Source organism: Mauremys mutica, chromosome 13 (assembly GCF_020497125.1).
Source record: "Mauremys mutica isolate MM-2020 ecotype Southern chromosome 13, ASM2049712v1, whole genome shotgun sequence".
NCBI lineage: Eukaryota > Metazoa > Chordata > Testudines > Geoemydidae > Mauremys > Mauremys mutica.
Window position 1 is genome coordinate 41775053 of NC_059084.1, and position 22826 is coordinate 41797878.

Below are 22826 nucleotides of genomic sequence, written 5' to 3' on the forward strand. Positions count from 1 at the left end.
CTTGATTCCCTTCTGAGTAATGTCCCATGGTCTACTGTGAAATGTGCACAACACTCCTCCCATCCTTCCATTGACTAGGAGCAGTGAGTGCTCCTCACTGCTGACAGTCAGAGCACTAGAGAGAGAAGGTCAGTGAAGTAATAGCTGCTATTGGATCAGCTTCTGTGGGCAAGAGAGAAAAGCTTTCGAGCCTCACATACTACCTCACAACCTTGTCTGTTTAATATTCTGGGACCATCATTTCTACAAGTACTGCATACAATCAGACCACTACTCAGGTGTGTTATCACACTGGTGTCAATTAGGATAACTCTCATAAAATCCATGGGGCGACATCAGTTTGCATCATCTGGGGATCTGGCCCAAGATATCACTTAAACAAATGAATTAAAGACTGGAAAAAAATGCAAAAAAAATACACAGATTCAGCAAATATGGCCCCTCAACTCTTTCAAACAACAGGGGAAAAACTTTGGCATGAAACTAAAGTACTAGAACTCCAAGACAGCCCAATTCCCACTTTCTAGGGAAATATGACAGACTAGCTTGTCTGCAACAATTCCTCCCCAAACTCTGTTTATAGGTGACCTGCCACTTAGTTACAAATTGATTGATATCAAGTATCAGAGGGGTAGCCGTATTAGTCTGGATCTGTAAAAGCAGCCACGTCTGTTATTCTATAAGGTGCCACAGGACTCTTTGCTGCTTTTACAAATTGATTAATGCACCAATCCCAGCAGCACTCCCATCTCTGAGTGAAGATGGGCTAGTAGCATTGCACAGTTACTGCTAGGTTGTGTCGTTTCCCTCTGTGACTTTACATCTGGTCTGTGCGAGTCAGAGGCAGTCAGGAGACTTGGCTTTTGTTCTTGTCTCTGCCAGTGACTTGCTGTGTGACCTTGGGACAGTCACTTCCTCTCCCTATGTCTCTGTTTCCCCTTCCTCCCTTTCTCTGACTTTTCTTTTATGAGCTCTGTGGGAGTAGGTTGTGTTTTATCATGTATCTGCACTGTGAACCCATTTACAGACTCTGTGCTCAGCTGGCAGCAGTGTTGCACACGGGATATGGTGATAGACCAGGAGGTCTGGATTCCTGTCCCATTGACCTCCTGGTGGTTCATCTACACAGGAGAGGGGAACACCTTCCCAGCTCCAGTAGATGGACATGGGCTATCTCTGCTCAAGTTACTGCACAAAACATACCCAAGTAGCCAGAGGTAGCCCGGGCACCAGCTCAGGCTCCATCCAACTACGAACCCACGCTGTTCAGGCAGGTTTGTATTGAGGTGGCTAGACTGAGCCGCTCCCTGTTCTGGCCCCATCTACTCAGCTATGAGCTAGTGAAGTCTGCCTACCTGAGTTTGGAAGCATGCCCCCAGCTGTGGTGTAGATATGCCCTTAGTGTCCTTGGGCAAAGTCCAGACAGACAGGCTGCCACAGCTCGATTCAACCCAGACTCTGACTTTCAAGGTTCAAGCATGTCTGTTAAGTACAGCCCATATTCCCTGGATATCAGCTCTGCTGTTTACTCAGTTCTGTTATCCTGCAGTTCTGTCTTTGAAAGAGAAATAAAAATGGATAGGACCGAATGACAGTGTTTGAAATTATGGTATCACTGGACAACATTAGTACTTCCCACCCTGGTCAATAATATCCTGATTTAACTCTTTTTAAAGAAAATTTGTGTTTTCAGTTAAACACATTTTCATGGAAAGTATCTATCTAGCTAGCTAGCTAGCTAGCTAGCTAGCTATTCAAAATCTGATTTTTTTCTGGGGAGGGGGAAGATTTTGGTTGGAATTTTTCAGTTTTCAGCAGAGAACGATTGGTTCTCTGTTGCAAAAATCCCAAAGTTTGGAAATTTGGGGGACTTCTATGAAAAGATAACATTTTCTAATGAAGAAAAAAAGACAATAGCAAACTTACTGTGTTGGGTTTTGGATAGTTTTTCCCAACTTGCAAAGCATTTGATCATGCAGTGCTAGAAATTATTGGCCACTATCGATATATCTCCATGAACAACAATCTCTTTGTCTCTCTCATAAACCCATCACCGCATTATCCAGCACTGATTTTCATGTTCTGTCACTGGATTTCTGAGTTGCTGGGTCTCTCAGCAGCTCCAAACAGACAGGGATCCACTCCACAGATGGGCACTTCCTGCTCCACTCCTGGGGCAGGCTTGGCTGAGAGGTAAAGGATTAAATAGGATCAGGGACTGAATGTCCCTCCCAGCTGTACAGATTGACATGGCTACAGCCCAGGAAGTCCCTGCTCTGGGGCTAAATAGTTGAGTGATGTCTCCAGGGTTGTGAGCCCAGCAATGATCTCACCTCTGAACAAACCGCCCTGACAATATACTCTAACTGACTCCACAGAGGGAGAACACAACCCTGCTTGGATCTTACACAATGGCAACATCTCTGGAAGGACCCTTGTCTAAAAAGAAGGCAGGGCTGAGGCCCAAAGAGTGTCCCAAGATATTTGCCAAATTAAATATATATTTATAGCACAGACAGGTGACCTACAATAGCTAAGAGCACCAGAAGCTCAGCTGGCCTGGAATAGCCTGTTCTTTCATTCATGCCGCATAATTACTTTTGGGGGAACAGAGTTTTTTCCCCCTGCATTGGATCAGCAGCTCTTGGAATGCAGCCACCAGAGGAACTCACAGCCCAGGCTGCCCTGGCTGCTTGAAATTGATCACTAAGAGGTAGCCAGAGGCAAACACTAAAAAAGAACCCTCATGTCCTGAGCTGGTGTAAATTAATACAGTTCCATTGATTTCAGAGTAGCTAGGGCTAATTATGCCGAATGATGGCCTGGCCCTTTGATTTAAATTGTCCTATGGCCGATTTATATCAGCTGAGGATTTGGCCTGTCAGAGTTTAGTTTGTTTAGTTGGGATTAGGGGTGTCTTTTGAAAGACCATTTTGTGCACGGAGGGGGATACGGCCAGGTTGGAGACTGAAGTTCCAACAGTTTTTCCTGAGGACCACCACCCTCTCATCTCCTTCTATGGCCTGTCTAGGGCTCATCATCCATCCTGGAGGTGGCCACAGGATGGGAGCTGTTTGATGGTCCTCAGTGTGCCATGTCATTGTGTAGGTGATGGAGCTATGTCACAGAGATGGCCAACATCAGATGCACCACACATGGTCAGGAATGGGCTAAACAGCCTATAGCCCTGGGTAGAGAGAAGTCTGATTGCAACTCTGTTCTGGTTCTAAATCGTGTGTTTGGACCATGTGCCAGATAATCCTTCCATAAATTAAGGCCCAAGCTGAAGAACAACCAGCCGCCACTGCCACCTCCTGGCCTGGGGCAGGAAACTGAGAATCTCACTGGAGGTTCCACAGATCATGTCCACCAAGGCTGGTGACCTGTTGTAGAATCCAACTCAAGCATTTGGAAAGCAGCTTCTTTGAAATGGCTGCTACACCTGGGGTGGAGGGGCATTGCTCAGCAAACCACCCTGCAGGGCACAGAGCTCTGCCTAACATGGCTTGTGTTGTGCTCCTAGAGTCCTGCTGACAAAGATCATGTGATCTGGGACACAGTGTCCTGCACTGAGGACCCAGAGTCCTATCTCTGCCTATTTCAGGGATCTGAAATAGTTTTTCAACCCCTATTGTTGCTCCATCTTGGAGAAGCTGTGCTTGTTCGGGGCTGAATTTTGGATATCAGAGCCAGATCCTGCAGCCGTTGATCATGGTTCTGGCAACAGTCATTGGCAGTGGTGTCTGAGCAATGGCTGCAGGAATGGGCCTAGGGAATGAGCTTAGGGACTGTGCTCAGGGTCTGGCCAGCCATGCAACCGTCCCAGACTGGGTACCCCAGAGCTTCCAGTCTCTTGAGACCCCTGGCTCCCCAGACTTCCCATCTCAGGGTTGATTCCAAGGAGCCAGTTGGCCTGGGAATATGGAAGATTTTAGGTTCCTGGCCCAGGACAGTCTGCATGGCAAGGTTAGCCCAGAGCTGTGGTCACTGAGATTCCAGGCTCCCATCTCCATGGCATGGAATCTGGAAGCCCTCAGAGCCCTGTCTTGAGCCAGGGTTCTTGGGGAATCCAGGCTGCAGAGTGGAGAGCTGAAGCTCCCATTCAAGCCAGGGATCCCCAGCTGTGATCTCTGATCCAGAGATAAAGAGTAGAACAATTTCAGGGAGTAGGGAGCCTCCTGGAGGATATGCGTAGAAATACCCCACAGCTTCCTCTTAAACAAACAAACAAACAAACAAACAACCCTCTCCCACCATAGCACGAAGGACACAGCATGGATTTATTTATTTAAATACAATAATTAAAAAGATGTCTACCTAAGGCTCTTGGTTCCCTAACACATCATTAATAACACAGTAATACCCCAGCTGTATTCATGTAATTATTTCAATAGCAACCATGCAGACACTTGTCACACCTTTATCATTGTAGAAAGAAAATTTGCAACTCGCACAGAAAACCCCATCAAGAGGTGAAGTAGGGGCACCCCCAATAGGTAACAAACCATTAACAATGCTGTCTCAATGAACACTTACCATCTCCCCAGTCAGTCCCACCTTAAAAACAATGGAACAATGAAAGAAATAAACCCACCTACCGATTAGGTAAAAAAAATATAAACTAAAAATCAGAGACAGAAGCAAAAAACCAACAGCGATTGCACTGATACTGCAATCCAATTTTGTACCCCCAAAAAGAAGAGTCAGGGACTCCATGAAGTCCACTAAGGACTTTGATATGGCTGCCGATTTTATATAGAAGGTGCTCAGATAGCATGATGATGGGTGGCAGTATACAATCCTGTGATAGATAAACAGACAGACAGACAAATAGATGCTGATATTATTCACACTGGTATAAATTTATGGTAGCTCCACTGACTCGAGTGGTGTTTTCATTTTTCCCCATGCAAATTCCCATTTGTGTAAAAAGAGATGGCAAATCATGTCCTCATGGAGACAAAAATGTCATCAGTTCATTTATTTATAAAGAAACACACATGGGCGGTGGAACTAAGGGTGTGAGGGGTGCTGCAGCACCCCTTGGCTTGAAGTAGTTTCTATAATATGCAGGGTTTATAAAGTTTGGTTCAATGGCTCTCAGCACCCCCACTATAAAACTTGTTTCAGCACCCCTGGAAGCACAGAAGGAAATTAAAATCAAAGGAGAAAGATGAACATTTTATTGATCATGAATAACCTCTGTCTAATCAATTTCCTCAGGGCAGATTTGATCTCCTTGTTCCTCATGCTGTAGATGATCGGATTCATCACTGGAGGCACCACGGAATAGAAAACATCCACCACAAGATCCAGACGTGATGTTGAACTGGAGTTGGGTTTCAGGTAGGCAAAGATGCCAGAGAAAATAAACAAAGAGACAACTGTAATGTGAGGCAGGCAGGTGGAGAAGGCTTTATGCCGGCCCTGCTCAGAGGGGATTCTCAGCACAGTTTTGAAGATCTGAACATATGACACAATTATTAAAACAAAGCAGCTTAAGACTAAGCATGCACTGAAGGCAATAACCCCACTTTCATTGAGGTCTGAATCAGAGCAGGCAAGCTTGAGTAGCTGGGGGATGTCGCAGAAGAACTGATCCACTCTGTTACCTCCACAGAAGGATATTACAAATGTGTTCCCAGTGTGCAGAGCAGAGTAAAGAATACCACTGATCCAGGCACTGGCTGCCATTTGGACACACGCTCTCCTGTTCATCACTCTCTCGTAGTGCAGTGGTTGGCAGATGGCGACATATCGATCATACGCCATGACAGTCAGGATGCCGAGATCAGCTGAACCAAGGAACATGAAGAGAAAGACTTGGGTGACACATCCAGAGTAAGAAATCACCCTGGTGTTCATGAGGGAATTGGACATGGGTTTGGGGATGGTGACAGAGATGGAGCCGAGGTCTAGGATGGCCAGATTGACCAGGAAGAAGTACAAAGGAGTGTGAAGATGGTGGTCGAAGGCTATGGCTATGATGATGAGAAGATTCCCCAGCAGGCCTGCCAGATAAATCATTAGAAACACCACAAAGTGCAAAATTTGCAGCTCCCTAACATCAGAAAATGCCAGGAGAAGGAACTCGGTCACAGTGGTTCGGTTGAACATTTTCTTCCTCGGCACATTGTGTGATGGCTGTGGAGGGAAGGAGAAGGGCAACAGTCAAGATTAGAGCGACAGAGGGAATTACCCTTATTTCCTTCCGAGTAATACCCCATGATCTGAATGTCAAAGGTGCACAGCGCTTGTCACTTCAACTGACTAGGAGCAGTGAGTGCTCGTCACCTCTGACAATCAGAGCACTGGTGAGACAAGGAGGGTGACGTAATATCTGTTAGTGTACCAACTTCTGTGGGTGAGAGAGACAAACTTTCAAGCCACACAGACTACCTCACCCACCTTGGCTCTCTAATAAACTGGGACCAACACAGCTACAACTACTGCATGCAATCAGACCATAACCCAGGTGTATTATCCCACTAGCGTCAATTGGTGTAATGCCCTTACAAGCCATGGGGCTGCATCACTTTCCACCATCTGAGGATGAGGCCCAAGGCGTCACTTGATCAAAGGCATTAAAGACTGGAATAAATTACAACCCAAACCCACAGATCGAGTAAATATGGCCCCTCAACTCTGTAAAACAACAGAGGAAAAACTTGGGCACAAAACAAAAGTACTAGAACTCCAAGACAGCCCAGTTCTCACATTCTAGGGAAATAGGATAAAATTGCTGTGCGTCCTAAATGCCACAGGTAGCATGGGCATCAGCTGACTACGAAGCCTCAGATTCCAGCCGGGTTTCCGCTGAAGTGGCGAGACTGAGCTGCTGCCTCTGCTGCCCTCATCTACTCTGCTACGTTTAACACAGAGCTGGTGAAGTTTGCCTAGCTGTGTTGGGAAACTCACTCCGAGCTGCACTGTGGATGTGCCTTCCATGTCCTTGGGCAGGGTCCAGGTAGACAGGCTACGACTGCCTGATTCAACATGGACTTTGAGTTTCAAGCTGCTAGTATGTCTGTTAGGTACAGCCCATATTCCCTGGGTGTCAGCTCTGCTGTTTATTTAGTTCTGCCATCCTGCAGTTATGTCTTTGAAACAGAAATAAAAATGGATGTAACAGAATGACAGCATTTGAAGTTATGGTATCATTGGACAATATTAGTACTTCCTACCCTGGTCAATAATGTTCTGCTTTAACTCTTTTTAAAGAAAAATTGGGTTTTCAATTAAACCAATTTTTATGCAAGGTCTCATCTATCTATCTATCTATCTATCTATCTATCTATCTATCTATCTATCTATCTATCAAAAACTGATTTTTTTTCTTTGTGGGGGATTTTGGTTGGAATTTTTCAGTTTTCAGCACAAAATGTTTGGTTCTCTTTTGCCGAAACCCCAACATTTAGGGATTTTATGGATTTCTATGAAAAGTCAACATTTTCTAATAAAATAAATAAATCCGACCAGCTCCATTTGTTTGATTGAACTGACAGCAAACATTGTAAAGAGTTTCAATTGCAGTTCACACTTATGTTTTTAAATTTGCCCTGTACATTAATAGTCTAACATATTTAGTTGAAATAACAAACTTACTGTGATGGTCTTTGGACAATTTTTTCCCAAATTGCGATTCATTTGATCCTCCAGTACTAGAAACTATTGGCCACTATGTATCTATATATTTCCATGCACAGCAGTCTATCACCTTATCTCTCTCATGGAGCCATCACTTCATTATCCAGCAGCAGTTTCCATGTTCTGTCACTGGTTCTCCTGAGTTGCTGGGTCTCTCTGTAGTTCCTAGCAGCCAGGGACTCACTCCACAAATGCGCACTCCCTGCTCCCCTTCTTGGGCAGGCTTGGCTGAGAGGTGATGGACTAAATGGGATCAGAGCTGAAAGCACCTCCCAACTCTAGAGCTGATACCAGCTTGTGCAGCATCCAGAGGTGGCTACATCCCAGTATGTCCCTGCTCAGGGGCTAAATAGCTGAATCTGGTCTCCAGGGCTGTAAGCCCAGCTCTGATGTGACCTCTGAACAAGCCACCCTGACAACGTGCCCTAACTGAACCTAACTCCACAAGGGGGAACACGACCTGCCCTGGATCACGCACAATGGCAGCATCCCCAGAAGGACCCTTGGCTAAAAACAAGGCAGGTTTGGCTAAGGTATTTGACAAATCAAATACATATATATATATATATATATATATATACATCAGAGAAATATGACCTATAATAGCTAAGAGCCTAGCGGCACCAGAGCCCCATCTGGCCTGCAACAGCCTGTTCCTTCATTAACTCCACATGATTACCACTGGGGGAGAAGAGAATTTTTTGTCCTCCACTGCATCAGCAGCCTTTGGCATGCAGCCACCAAAAGAACCCACAGCTCAGACTGCCCTGGGTGTTTGAAGTTGGTTACTAAGAGGTATCCAGAGGCAAAGACTAATAACTTAGGACCAGGTCCTGAGATAGTGTAAATTGATATAGTGTAATTGATTTCAGAGTAGCTAGGGCTATTTATGCAATTGATGACCTGGCCCTTTGATTTCAATTAGGCTCTGCAGAAGGGATAGCTCAGTGCGTTGAGCATTAACCTACTAAACCCAGCGTTGTGAATTCAATCCTTAGGGGGCCACTTTGAGATCTGGGGCAAAATCAGTACTTGGTCCTGCTAGCGAAGGCAGGGGGCTGGACTTGATGACCTTCCAGTTCTATGAGATAGGTATATTTACACCAGCTGAGGTTCTGGCCTGTCAGAGTTTGCTTCATTTATTTGGGATTGGGGGGACCTTTTGAAAGCCCTTTATGTGTGTGAAGGTGGATAGGATGGTGGTGGAGACGGAAGCTCCAGCAGTTTCCTCTGAAGACCAGCACCCTCTCTTTCTATGGCCTTCTCTCTAAAATAAAGTTGTCACCCAGGCTTCACAAATTTAGGAACTACCTGTCACTAAGTCCAAAACTTCTTTTGCTGTGGGTGGGGACTTGTGATTAATTTTCCCTTAGTTATGTTAATTGAAAAGTGAGTTCACAGGTATCCATTTCAACATGTTCTGTGATTCATCCAGTCCTTAGTACCGCTCAGTTTAACAATGCAAGACAGCAGAAGGAAAGGTTTTTTTGCGGGGGGGAGGAGAAACACAGGATACCTGCAGAGAAATCACTAAAGCTACCCCATGCCTGCAAGTGGCTCACCAAACTTCAGAGCAAAGCAGATTTTAGAACACCTACAAGAGTCGAGCTTTAAAGAATATAAACTGCTGGGAATGGAAACTTTCTAGCCATTTTTCTGCACTGGTGCATGCACACTAAAAATGTACATTTTCTCAAATACCATTCTCAATTTGGTCTCCCCAAAGATTTTTATGGAGGTTATGAACTACCTTTTGTAAAAGGCAACAGATCGAGAGCATTTTGAACTGCATCACATCAATTATTTGACCTTTAGCTCTGCACAAAAAAACCCCCAAAACGAAAAACCAAAACCAAAAATACCACCCCCTCCAAAAAAAAAAAACACACCACCACTTAGAAACCTTTTTCATGGCTTATATCTCAGAAACACCTAGCTTAAAGGACCCCAAATGTGGGTCATATGAAAATGTAAATTTCAGCCATAATGTCCCCCAAAATGTGTTTTCAATTTTTCTCACACACACACACACACACACACACACAGAGCGCTGGGGGAGGGGAAGGATAGCTGAGACTTTACCTGGAAATGTAATCAAAACCCCAATTTTCCTTTAAAAACAGCTTAATCAGAACCTTTCTGATCACCCCTAATTGGAAGCTTAGCTTTCCACAAGGTTGGGGATCACTAATATTGTCCAATAATATAATTTCAAGCCCATTCATGCTATTGCATCCATTTTAATTTCAGCTTCTCAGGGAAGGTGCAGGATGGCAAAACTGCAAAGCACCAAAGCCGAGAGCCCACGGAATATGTTCTATACATGCTGGCACCTTTACAGTCAGGGACAGATTTGAACCAAGCAGACAATTTCTGTCTAACTGTATCCTGCCCAAGGACAAATAAGGGGTTAACAGAACTAGAACTAAGCTCTTTAGTCTAACACTATATCCTGTGTAGAGCACTGCTGTTAGCTGAGCACAAATGCTGAAGATGGCGCATATGCATAATCAGACACAGCCCATCCCCCAAAGGGCTCACAGTCCTCCTAGATACGGTGGAGAAATGGGATGGAGGGAGGGGAAACAGAGGCATGGGGAAGGGAAGTGATTAGCCCAAGTTCACACAGCAGCTCAGTGGCAGAGCCAAGAATAGAACCCAAGTCTCCTGAGGACCACTGACCCGCTCAGCACAGAGGGAAACAATACAACACAGCAGTAGTAGAGGGATGGCACCAGACCATTATTTCAGTGATAGTGAAGTGCAGCGGAAGGTGCCATAAATCAGTGTGCAGCCGAGCAGCAGGCCATCAACGTGACATTGGGTGGAATCATCACAGACAAGCTTCCACTTCGGCTGTTGGGCGCGCCCATGTCCTGTTTCAATGGCAAGAGGGAATCAGTCTGTACCAGTGGTTTAGAATTTCAGTTTCCTAGCCAAGTTGTGAGCCTGCCGTTTAGCATAAGAACATACAACTAGACATGACCCGAGCCATCAGATCCAGTCCCCTGATATCACTGGCAACTCTATCATACAAAACCTGGCAATAAAGTTATCAAGCTCCATCTTGAAACTACTTAGGTTGTTTGACCCATTGCTCTTATTGGGAAGCTGTTCTGGACCCTCCCTCCTCTGATGGGTGCAAATCCTCTTCTCATCTCCAGCCTGAATTTACCCACAGGCAGTTTCTCCCCATTTGTTCTTCTGCCAACATTGTCCTTTAGCTTCAATAGCCCTTCGCCTTCCATGGTGTTTGTCCCTCTGAAGTATTTATGGAGAGCGACCATATCCTGCCTCAGCCTGTGTTTTGCTAGGCTAAACAAACTTAACTCTTTTAGTCTCCTCTCACAAAATAGGCTCCCTATCATCACAATAGAACAACTATTGTTCCTAAGAATGTTGGGTTGGGGTTGTAATTTGTTCCATATTTATACTGCATATTATCAAACATATTTTGAACCAGATTGCCAGAGAGTGGAATTAGATGTGAAATGAATCAACATGTCTCTGAGAAGGGCATACTTAGTGACTCACCAACAGATGTCGAGAGAGTTGGAAAGTTCCAGTGGAGCAGGGAACCTTGGAAATAGCCTCAGATAAGAAGTGTGTTCCAAAAAGAGAAAATAGATAAGGAGCAGAATGATACACAATGAGGGTAACAAAGCTATAACTGCCCTGAAAAATGAGGAGGTGGTAGAGCCCATCTGCAGAGAACTATGGAGAAGTTCTTCCCCAGTTCTTGGTAACTATATGCCTCCCTCTGTGTGTGCTATCCTTACTAACTGATAATCAATACATCCATTCAAATTTGACTTTTCCGAGGTTTGTTACAAGTAAACTAATCTGAACACAAGAAAAGCCCTCTTGCTAAGTATATAATCAGAGTTGAAATGTTTACCAATTATTGATTATCAATTTACACTCGTGTGATAATGCCCTCCAAAGGCAGCACACAATGTACTGAGAAGGAAAATGTCCAGCTGAACCACTTTGTCATGTTTCTGGTGATGTATCGGACACCCTTGACAGGGAATCTTCTTATAATCACCATTGTAGCCTTTAACTGCAGCCTTCACACCCCCATGTACTTTTTCCTGGTGAATTTGTCCATTCTAGACCTCGGATCCATTTCTGTCACTGTCCCCAAGTCCATGGTCAATTCTCTACTGAACACCAGGTTGATTTCTTATTCTGGATGTGTGGCCCAATTCTTTCTCTTTGGCTTCTTCACTGTGACCAATATGTCCTTATTCACCATCATGGCATATGACTGATATGTTGCCATCTGCCAACCACTGCACCAGTGTTTATTGAGGTCAGTTTCAAGCAAGCATGTCCATGGCTGTGACGCCACAGAGCCTTTGTCCCCATGTTCCTGGTCCTGTCCTTTTTAGCAGGCCTAAATATACCTGCAGTGCACACCCTCAGTCCCACCTCTTACAATCTATGGTCATGTTTCATTTTGGAGGGACATCAGTGAGTGATGTATAGGAGAGTTTATGTTTAAATGGCAGCCAGTGCCTGGATTACTGATATTGTCTATGCTTCAGTGCACACTGGGAACATCCTCAGATTATCCTTCTGCCACTCCAATGCCATGCACCAGTTCTTCTGTGAAATCCCCCACTCAAGCTTGCCTACTCTGACTCAGACCTTAGTAAAACTGGGGCTATTTTCTTTAGTGTATCCCTATTTCTAATCTGCTTTGCTTTAATAATTGTGTTGTATGTTCAGCTCTTCACTATGATGCTGAGAATCCCCTCTGAGAAGGGCCAGCATAACACCTTCCTCACTTGCCTTTCTCACCTCATTTAAAAAATCATGAGTGATGTTGAGAAAGTGGATAAGGAAAAGTTATTTACTTATTCCCATAATACACGAACTTGGGGTCACCAAATGAAATTAATAGGCAGCAGGTTTAAAACGCAGCACACAGTCAACTTGTGGAATTCCTTACCTGAGGAGGTTGTGAAGGCTAGGACTATAACAATGTTTAAAAGGGGATTGGATAAATTCATGATGGCTAAGTCCATAAATGGCTATTAGCTAGGATGGGTAAGAATGGTGTCCCTAGACTCTGTTCGTCAGAGGATGGAGATGGATGGCAGGAGAGAGATCACTTGATCATTGCCTGTTAGGTTCACTCCCTCTGGGGCACCTGGCATTGGCCACTGTCGGTAGACAGATATTGGGCTAGATGGACCTTTGGTCTGACCCGGTACGGCCGTTCTTATGTTTGTCATCTCCTTCTGTTTCCCTGCTGCCTTTGCCTACCTGAAACCCTCCTCCAGCTCAGCATCAGAACTGGATCTTGTGGTGGGTGTTCTCTGTTCTGTGGTGCCTCCAATGGTAAATCTGATAATCTATAGCCTGAGGAACAAAGACACCAAAGCTGCCCTGAGTAAAGCGACTAGGTGGAGGTTATTCACCAGGAATAAAACAGCTGTCTTTCTCCCTCGAACAAGTTTTCATGCTGTGTTTCAACAAAGCGGTGGGGGAGGGATAGCTCTGTGGTTTGAGCATTGGCTTGCTAAACCCAGAGCTGTGAGTTCAGCCCTTAGAGGGCCATTTAGGGATCTGGGGCAAAAAATGGATATTGGCCCTGCTTTAAGCAGGGGGGTTGGACTAGATGATCTTCTGAGGTCCTTTCCAACCCTGATATTCTAAGATATAGTCAACTGATGACAATGTCTTCTTCCATGAAAACACAGCATGCAATCAGTTGTTTATGTAGTGGTAAAATCTACACCAACAGCACTCAAGTTATTGGAGTTACTGTAGAATTATAGCAGTGCAAAGAAAATCAGAATGAATCTATCTATCTAATCAGTTTTATGCTTCCATCAGGCTATCAGAGTGCCTGGCAGATAAAACCAGTAGCCAAAGCTAAATCATGTTGGACTTCCTGGAATCTCTTTTGGAGTGTGTGTGTGTGTGGGGGGTGGAATTCCACCTAGGACATGAGGGGCTTTGTTTCCTTCCTTGATTATCTCTGATTTCTTTGTTTTGTTTCATTGGTTGGTTGGTTGATTTGTTTCTTTGTTCCAGGTGGGGTTTTTTTTGGGGGGAGGGCTTTGAAAGTGTGGGGTATTTTGAGTAGATGGGGATATAAGGTGGGTTTTTTTTCATATACTGGAGATATCAGTGTCATCATCTCTTTGGTGGGGTGTTCTGAGAGAGTTAAAGTTTTGCTTCCAACAATGATGAAGAGGGAAAAGAGTTTCTGTAGATATCCAGATGGCTTGAGTTCCTACTGAATGATTATTTTAATGTTTCAGAGGTTTTAGTATATTATTAGTTAGTTGTTAGGGCAACTGGAGTTTTATATAGGCATCTAGTGCTCCAGACATGCCCTATATAGCTATATTACACCTATGTCTGATCTACACTTAAAATTTAGATCAACATCACTCAGGAATGTGAAAAGGTCTGGGTGATGGAGCTATGACAAGCTAAGGCCAGGTGTACACATAGTAAGGTCGATGGAAGAATACTTCAATCTAGCTGCCATTGCTCAGCTAGGTGATTTTCCTATTAACCCTCACTATTGGTTGTGTCTATGCTACAAGGTTATTCTGGCACATCTATGGAACCTTGACTATGCTGCTATAGTTCCCAAAGTGCCAGCACGGACTCCAAGACTGAACTGTCAGAACTAGTGCCAAACTTGTTTCTCTCTGTAGACCAGCTGTGTGTAGATGGCTTTGAGCTTTGCTGGAATTAAAGGACCTATGATGTGGGATTTTTCTGTGTCTATTTCAGAAGGGCTTGTGAGAGTCACTCTCTGGAGCCCTACACAGCTCAGAAGCAGAGGTCCAGAGGCAAAAATTAATTGATTCTGCTGGGGGATTTCCTTTCACCCCTTCCCCTGATTCTTGTCATGCAGACAGAAAGCAGAAGACCAGTGTTTATTGAGGTCAGTTTCAAGCAAGCATGTCCATGGCTGTGACGCCACAGAGCCTTTGTCCCCATGTTCCTGGTCCTGTCCTTTTTAGCAGGCCTAAATATACCTGCAGTGCACACCCTCAGTCCCACCTCTTACAATCTATGGTCATGTTTCATTTTGGAGGGTCTTGAGTGTGGGGGCATTAGTACCACCTTTTTTGTATCTCACAGGAGGGGTAAGGAGTGAGGTTGTGTTTTGGTCAGGAACAGGCATTTCTTTGGCTTTTAGTGTCTCTTATTCTCCCCCACATCCTTCCTTGCCCCTCCTAATTGGTTTCTTGACCTTGGCTTGAGAGAGGAGACAGGCAGCCTTCCAGAGTATGCTCGTATATTACACTCCCACCATGCCCAGGAACACTTTATCCATATCTCTTATCTTTTCTCCTTGTACTGTAAGCCTCATCTGGTTGTGGGAAATGCAACACACAGTGTCTTTGTTCACACATATTAGTAAGGATATAAAAGTATCAAAAGTCAAACAAAACCCAAAATTCTATCTCAGGCTAACAGGCCTACATACTAACAGATTCATCAATTTCCATGCCAAAAGGGACTATTGTGATCTTCTAGTCTGACCCATGCATAGCACAAGTCTCAGGATCTCCTGCAGTGTTTCTGATTCCAGCCCAGCTTCTGTGTTTACAGTCATTTAGGCACCTAAAGATGGAGACAGGCACTTAGTGTGATTTATCAAAGCTCCTATGTGAGCTAGGTGGCTAAGTCCTGTTCATTTTCTATAGCAGTTAGGCACCTAGTCTTCTTAAGTGAATTGTAAATCCCACTGGGCACCTATTAGAACAGTTAGGTGCCTAAGTCCTTTTGCAATCCTGGCTCTGTCTCTACCTTTTTAACTTCCAAGGCCTGGGATTCTCCTGAATTTCAGAAATATTAAGCCTGTGATTTGCAAAAAGAACCTAATAGAACAAACCTTGGGTTTATATGGCCACTATGTCACCATTTGCAAACCCATGCAGCATGAGAATGTAATTGTCTTTATCCAGGGAACCATGGGCACTTACAGGGTTAGGCAGCAGTTGAGCAGAGGTTTTGAGGATGTAAATTTTGGACTTAGGTACCTAAATCCTTTTGTGGATCTGACCACTGCTCAGTGGGGTTGGGTTGGGACAGTTGGATTAGAGATGAAAGCAATTGCTTCAACTCTTATCTCCCAAGCCAACCTATCCTTTCCTGCTGAGATGTCTGTAACAGTTACACAGAAATGGGATATGAACTGAGACATCATGTCCTTTCATACGTCCAGTGGGGGCTAAGGCCAGGGATTGTCCTGCTTTCTAATGATTCCTTATTGGGGCACAATCTAGTCTCAGGCCTTGTCACAGCATTAAGCTTGTGAATGGTGTTCAAGGGACATATCAGCCCGAAGATTCAGGTACTGATAGCAACCAAAGCAATCAGACTGAGAGGAGAATCCCCTAGGAAATCCCCATGAGGAGTGCAGAGCTGTGATTATCCCCACTGGGAATTAGCAGAGGAATTATTGGAAAACATATTATCAGGATGGGCCAAAGTTATCCTAGGTTCATATCCATTGATTTTCATGGAAAGGCACCAGGAACAGGGTTGGCCCAGTGGAGTGACCTGCAGCTTGTGCAATTAGAGTGGGAACAAAGGGAATGTGGGTGCTTCAGAGTCTGGAACAATACAGTGGATTCTTACTCTAGGCTGTGATCTGTGACAGGGGTTGTCAGAGTGGCTTAAAAGAATCAGGTGCCCAACTCCCATTGACTGAACAATGTGTGTGACCCACCTAGATCCTGGAGACCTTTTCAAATATCCCAGCCTTCATTCAGAAAGATTTCTAAAAGCCCCTTGTTATTTTATTTTTCATTGCTCGCCCTAAGCTTGCGTGGCCAGATGATTAGCCCAAGGGTCTAAAGTCTTAATTTTTTCAATAGAACATATGGAACCCCTGGAAGCAGCCATGCAGTCTTCCCCCACTCACCAGAAACATGCCTATAGCCTCCCCAGCAGGGACCTTTCTCTAGATGTCAGAAGCAGGGGCTTGAACCTGGCTCTCCCTCCTTCCAGACAAGTGTCTTAAACATCAGGATGGAAAAAGTCTTGGGCTTTCCCCCCACTTTTCTTGTTGGAACCATTCCACTTTGTCTACATAATTAACTCCTCATTGGGACAAAGATAGTGACTCTGTAGCCAACAGGTGGGGGCCTGTTTTCCCTAATTCAGAGCAGCCCAAGCCCTGACCACTTGGGCTGTTAGCTCTGTTGGCTCTTTCTCCAGAAATTCCATCCTGCCAGAGGCGATGCGTAAGGGAGATAAGGGGGTCAAGTGCCACCCGAGATTGGCCTGCCAGGGGCGGGGAAGGAGAGGGGCTCTGTCCTTCTCTCCCCGTGCCTCCCTCCGGAACATTTCGCTGCTCTCCCTGGTGAGGTGAGTGTGTGCGTGTGTATGTGAAAGCGAGTGTCCCAACGAGGCTGTCATTGGCAGAAGCCTTCCCTCCCTCATCCTCCCACAATTAAAATGGGATGGGGAGAGTGCTGTGGCCATGGGATGGGTGCAGGGGGCAGGAGGGGTCATGGGGCTGGGGATAAACATGGGGCAGTCACGCGTTCTCCCCTTTAGTCTGGGGAGGCAGCTGCCTGGCAAAGTCCACCTACCAAGTGCCCTGTGAGGTGGACTGCTGAGGATTTGTGAGCCTGGCAGCCAGGCAGCCAGGCAGTTGTGGAGCAGGTTGGCTGGCAGCTGGAGTGACAGGACCCCAGGGGGAGACGCACTGGCCAGCCAGATGGCATGACTTCCTGTCTGGTGTTGTCAGTTGTTGGCTGTTTCTGTGTTCTTGTGACAGATTTTCATTACTAATCTGCCCGGGGCCCACAGTTGATCTGGCTGGGGCCACAGGATCTTTTCTGGAGGAGATGACAAAGCACACACCAAGTGTCTAAATTTTTAAAGCTTTATTGATAAAATAATAAAATAACAGTGGAGAGTGCTGGAAATGCTTCCACGTCACTCAGAGGAAGGAAGAAAACATTAATGCCCCATGTGCTAAGCCACTTTCATATTCACATATGCCCAACCCAAAGCTGGCCAAGCCTGGGTGTAACATAAGAAGAAGAGAAGGAGAAGGGGGGGAAAGGTGAATGAGAGTGCTGTCCTGGGCCCAGGTCATCCAAGAATCTATTGTGTTCTCCGATTTGCCTCAGCTCTCAGGAGGGTTTTTAAGTCCTGGGTTCTTTTGGGGGGGCGTCTCCTTCAGAAACCTTTGTTCTCCATGCTCTGTGTACCTGTTCAAACCAGCCTTCCACGGCTTTCTCAGCTTTCCCCAAAATCCATCAGCTTCAGGGCCGTGAGACAGTTCTGTTTGTTCCTGGTTGGCCTTTGCCATCGCGCTCCTTTCCCAGGCCCCTGCAATTCTTTCAACAACTCTCCTTCCCACGGCTAGTCCGGGAGGGCGGAGGGTGGACTTCCCCCTTCTGTCTTGGCAGGTAGCAGATGGCCTTGGGATGGAGTCAACTTCTTATATTCAGACTGAGCTTGCTAGCTGCAGTGTCGAGTTAACCTGTTCTCTACTCTTCTTCTTTCTCCCCCCCTCGGCCTCTCGGACTCTTCAAAGGAAACTTCCACTCTCCACTCACACACCTTTGACCCTCCCCAAAATCCTTTGCGATGCTTGCAACAGTGTTAACAATTATACAGTGCTGATCTACCTTCCCAGGGGACTCCCTGAGGGAGGGGGCCATTGGGGTTTTTCCTTCTCTCTGCGTGCTGCATTGGCTCTGGGCATTTAGCCAGTACGGCAGGCTCTGCTCAAACTGCCCAAGAAGACCACAGACTCAGTTCAGAGGCCAAGGCACTCGGCCAGGATTATTGTCAATGAAGAACAATAATAGCACCCCATAGATTGTACAAGGATACTAAAACATGTATGCCCATTACAATGGGCCTTCTTCTCCCCCCTCAGCCAGACAAAGACACCATCTCTGTGACCCCTCTTCTATACACTGATACAAACAAGTTACATATTGCCCCTCTGATGTATTTAGTTACCACCCTTTACCTTGTACCTATTGGTTCGATCAAAACTTCTCTATCCATCACCCTGTCATCCTGACCTTATCCTTAGGAGGGCTTGGTGTGTCCCTGTATTACCTTTAGGGAGTGTGTTTATATCATGCCTGGTATCGGGGTGTACTGATTCTGCCCTTCTGGGGCGTGTGAACTGTGCCCAGCACTTCTTTGGAGTGTTTCTGTTTTTGCAGCACTAGCCCTATTCTTGCCAAGTTCCCGTACCAGACAGTGACTCTGCAAGCAGGCCTCTGCTTTGTAACAAGGCCTGATTTTTGCTCAGAGCCTGACTCTTGCTAACTTGGCTTTACATCAGCAGGGCATGACTTTTATTTAGGCCTTAGCCTGAAACATGGAGCCTGTGTAAGAGCTTTCTCCTTCTCCTACACCTGGTTTCCATTGAATGTTTTGAGGAAATTGACACATTCCCATAAACAGCTTCACCTCTGTTGATATTGCATGATCTGACACAACTAGACAGAGAGAATCATGAAAGAAAAATTGGCATATATCTATCTATCTATCTATCTATCTATCTATCTATCTATCTATCTATCTATCTATCTATTTTAGGGTTTTATAGTGCCACCCATCATCATGCTACCTAAGCACCTTGCACACAAAATCAATAGCCTTAGTAAGGTCTCTAATGGACTTCATGGAACCTTTGGTTCCTCTCCTTTTGGGGGAAAAAGCTCTGCCTGGGAAAGAAGAGTTTGGGGTTTTATATTTGTTGACATTTGTTTTAGAGAATCCCAGGAGACAGAACTTGGTCACGGTGGTGCGGTTGGACATTTTCTTTCTCAGTTCATTGTGTGCTGCCTCTGTGGAGGGAAGGACAAGGGTTAGGATCAAAGTGCTCCTGACCTCTGACAATCAGCTCACTTGTCAGGTGCATTATCACATGAGTGTTAATTGCCCTAGTTTTCTTACAGTCAATGGAGCGTTGGCCATTCCCACCATCTGAGGATCTGGTTCAAGATGGGGCTCAATACAATGCAGCATAAAAATGGAATAAAATTACATCCCAAACTAATGACACCTACAAATGACAGTTGTCCTATTGCGGCAATGGGGAGCCTGTTTTACAAGAGGTGGCTAAAAGAGTTCAGCTTGTTTAGCCTGGAAACGTTGAAGCCCTCTGTGAATACAGCAAGGAATAAACACCAGGGAAGGAGAAGAGCTATTGATGCTACAAGACATTTTAGATCCTTTTCTTGAATCTTAAACTGACTGGCTGTGTGAGCTTGGGCCAGTCACTTCCCCTCCTTGTGTCTCTGTTTCCCCTACCTCCCTTTTTCTGCCTGGTCCACTAGGTCTGGAAGCTCTGTGGGGAATAGTCTATGTCTTACCATGTGTATGTTCTGTGCACTCACTTACAGCATTTTGTACTCCGCTGGTGGCAGTGCTGTACAGTGGCTATGAAGGTACACCAGGAGATCAGGATTCTAGACCCATTACCCCTTGTATGTCCCCAGGCAGGGTCAAACTTTAGCTGCCTGGTTCAACGCTGACCTTGACTGTAAAAGTGCTAGTGTGTATAGAACATATTCTGTGGGCTCTTAGCTTTGCTGCTACTCAGCTTTGCCATTCTGCAGCTTCCCTGTGAAATCAAAATGAAAATGGCTGCAATAAAATGAATGGTTTTGAAATTATGGCGTCATTGGACAATATTAGTGTTCCTCAACCGAACTTAATGCTATGTTTCCAATGTGGGGTGAGGTGGCCAGAAATTTTCTCTTTACATTCATTTGAAAGCAAAATCAAGTTTTCAAGCCAACAACTTTTCCAAATAAGTCTCAGTTACCCCCTCTGTGTGTATGTATATACAATTATATCTATATCTATTTTTGCATATATATCCTATTTTTGCATATCTATAGATCTAGATATGCAAAGCAAAAGTAGGATTTCTGTTTTTTTCTAGATACACAGAAAAAATAAAACTCCTTTTTTTTGGGAGGAGTGACCATTGAAAATGTTCAGTTTTCAGCCATTTGTGGCTGAATAGGTTTGGTTGTTGGTTGCCAAAACCCCACAATTTGGGGATTTTGGGGACTTCTTGAAAAATCAATTGTTTTTCTGCTTAAAAAAAATCTATCAGGCTCAGTATGCTTGAGAGGATTGATAGCAAAAGTCTTAAGAAGCCTCACTTGTTATTCATATATATATATATATATATATATATATATATATATGTATATGTATTCTTAAATTTGTGCTATATGTTAAAACTGTATCATATGTAACTGAAATAGCAAACTTACCGTGACAGTTTCTGTGGAATTTTTCCCAGCTTGTGATGCCTTTGATCCTCCAGAACTGAGGAATCATGGGTCATTATCTGTCAATCAATCACTGTATTATCCAGGGGCCATTTCCATGCCTATTTGTTGGATTTCCTGAGTTGCTGGGTCTCTCTAGCAGCCAGGGATCCAACCCACAAATGGGCACTCCCTGCTCCCATCCTTGGGCAGGCTTGGCTGGGATGTAAAGGACTATGGGCTTATCTACATGAACATTTATTTTGTGGCAAGATGGGATGTGAATCTACACTGCACTAGCCAGTGGGTTAACTGTCCATATGACCCTGCTGATCTTGTCCTGTTTCAAAGAGCACTGGATCAAAGTGCTGTAACCAACCTTTACTGCATGTCAGCAGGGTGCCTAGGGACAGTCTGCAGCGAGTTAGAGCAGGGTCCTTTCACTCACCAGCTGGCTGTGAACTCATTGTTCCTACAAAGAAGCCCGAACCGGGATCAGGGATTTAAACCTCCTCCCGGCCCCAGGGCTGGCTTTAGCCAATGCAGGGCTGGATTCGTGGGGCATGTACTCTGCAGGCGACACTTCGGATTTCCGCGCTCATGCGATCGTAGCAGGGTCGCGTGGCCGCGGGGTTGCGGGGCTCCGGCTGCGGGAGCGGGCCAGCCGCACTTGCCACCCTCGGGCCAGGGGACTGGGACCGCGGGATTGCGGAGCTCCGGCCAAAGGAGCGGGGATGCGGGGTTGCGTGGCTCTGGCCGGGGGAGCGGGACCGCGGGGTTTCGGGGATCCAGCCGGCAAAGCAGTGCTGCGGGGTTGTGGGGCTCCGGCCGGGAGAGCAGTGCTGCGGGGTTGCAGGGCTCCAGCCGGGAGAGCTGGGCACCGGGGCTGCGGGGCTCTAGCCTGGGTAGCGGGGCCTCCAGGCTCTGGCCGGGAGCGCGGGGTTGCGGGGCTCCGGATGGGAGATCGGGGCTGCGGGGTTGCGGGGATCTAGCCGGGGGAGCGGGACCGCGGGGTTGCGGGCATCCGGCCGGGAAAGCGGGGCTGAGGGGTTGCGAGGCTCGGGCAGGGGTAGCGAGGCCACGCGGCTCCGGCAGAGAGAGCCAGGTTGCGGGGCTCTGGCCGGGCTAGCGAGGCCGCGGGACTTGTGCACTCGGTCGGGGGAGTGGGACCGCTGGGTTGCGGGTCTTCAGCCGGGAGAGCGGGGCTGCGGGGTTGAGGGGCTCTGGCGGGGGTAGCGGGACCTCAGGGCTCCTGCCGGGAGAGCAGGGTCACAGAGTTGCAGGGCTCTGGTCGGTGTAGCGGGGTCGCGGGACCTGCCGCGCTGCCACCGGGGTAGCGGGAAGGCGGGGTTGCGGGGCTCCGGGCGGGTGAGCGGGGCTGTGGGTTTGCGGGGCTCCAGACGGGGGAGCGGGGATGCAGGGTTGCATTGCTCTGGCCGGGAGAGCGGGGCTGCGGGGCGCTTGCCTGGGTAGCGGGGCCTCCGGGCTCCGGTCGGGAGAGTGGGACCGCGGGGTTGCGGGGCTCCGGCCGAAGGAGCGGGGCTGCGACGTTGCGGGACTCAGGCCGGGGTATCGCAGCCGCGGGGTTGCGGGGCTCGGGCAGGGGTAGCGGGGCCACGCGGCTCCGGCAGAGAGAGTGAGGTTGCGTGGCTCTGGATGGGGTAGCGGGGCCTCGGGACTTGCCGCGCTCGGCCGGGCGAGTGGGGCCGCTGGGTTGCAGGGCTCCGGCCGGGAGAGCGGGGCTACGGGTTTGAGGGGCTTTGGCTGGGGTAGCTGGGCCTCCGGGCTCCAGCTGGGAGAGCAGAGCTGTGGGGTTGCGGGGTTCTGGCCGAAGGATCGGGAATGCGGGGTGGCGGGTCTCCGGCTGAAGGAGCGGGAATGCGGGGTTGCGGGGCTCCGGCCGAGGTACCGGAGCTGCGGGGTTGC

The 22826-nt window shown here is 46.8% G+C and overlaps 1 protein-coding gene across 1 annotated transcript; it reads right to left on the bottom strand.

Moving 5' to 3' along the window:
* Window positions 1–5160: 5160 nt before the first annotated feature.
* LOC123347353 (olfactory receptor 14A16-like) lies at window positions 5161–6117 on the bottom strand. Its single transcript, XM_044984766.1, has one exon. The coding sequence runs from the start codon at window positions 6115–6117 to the stop codon at window positions 5161–5163; it is 957 nt and encodes a 318-aa protein (XP_044840701.1).
* Between the last annotated feature and the right edge of the window lie 16709 nt (window positions 6118–22826).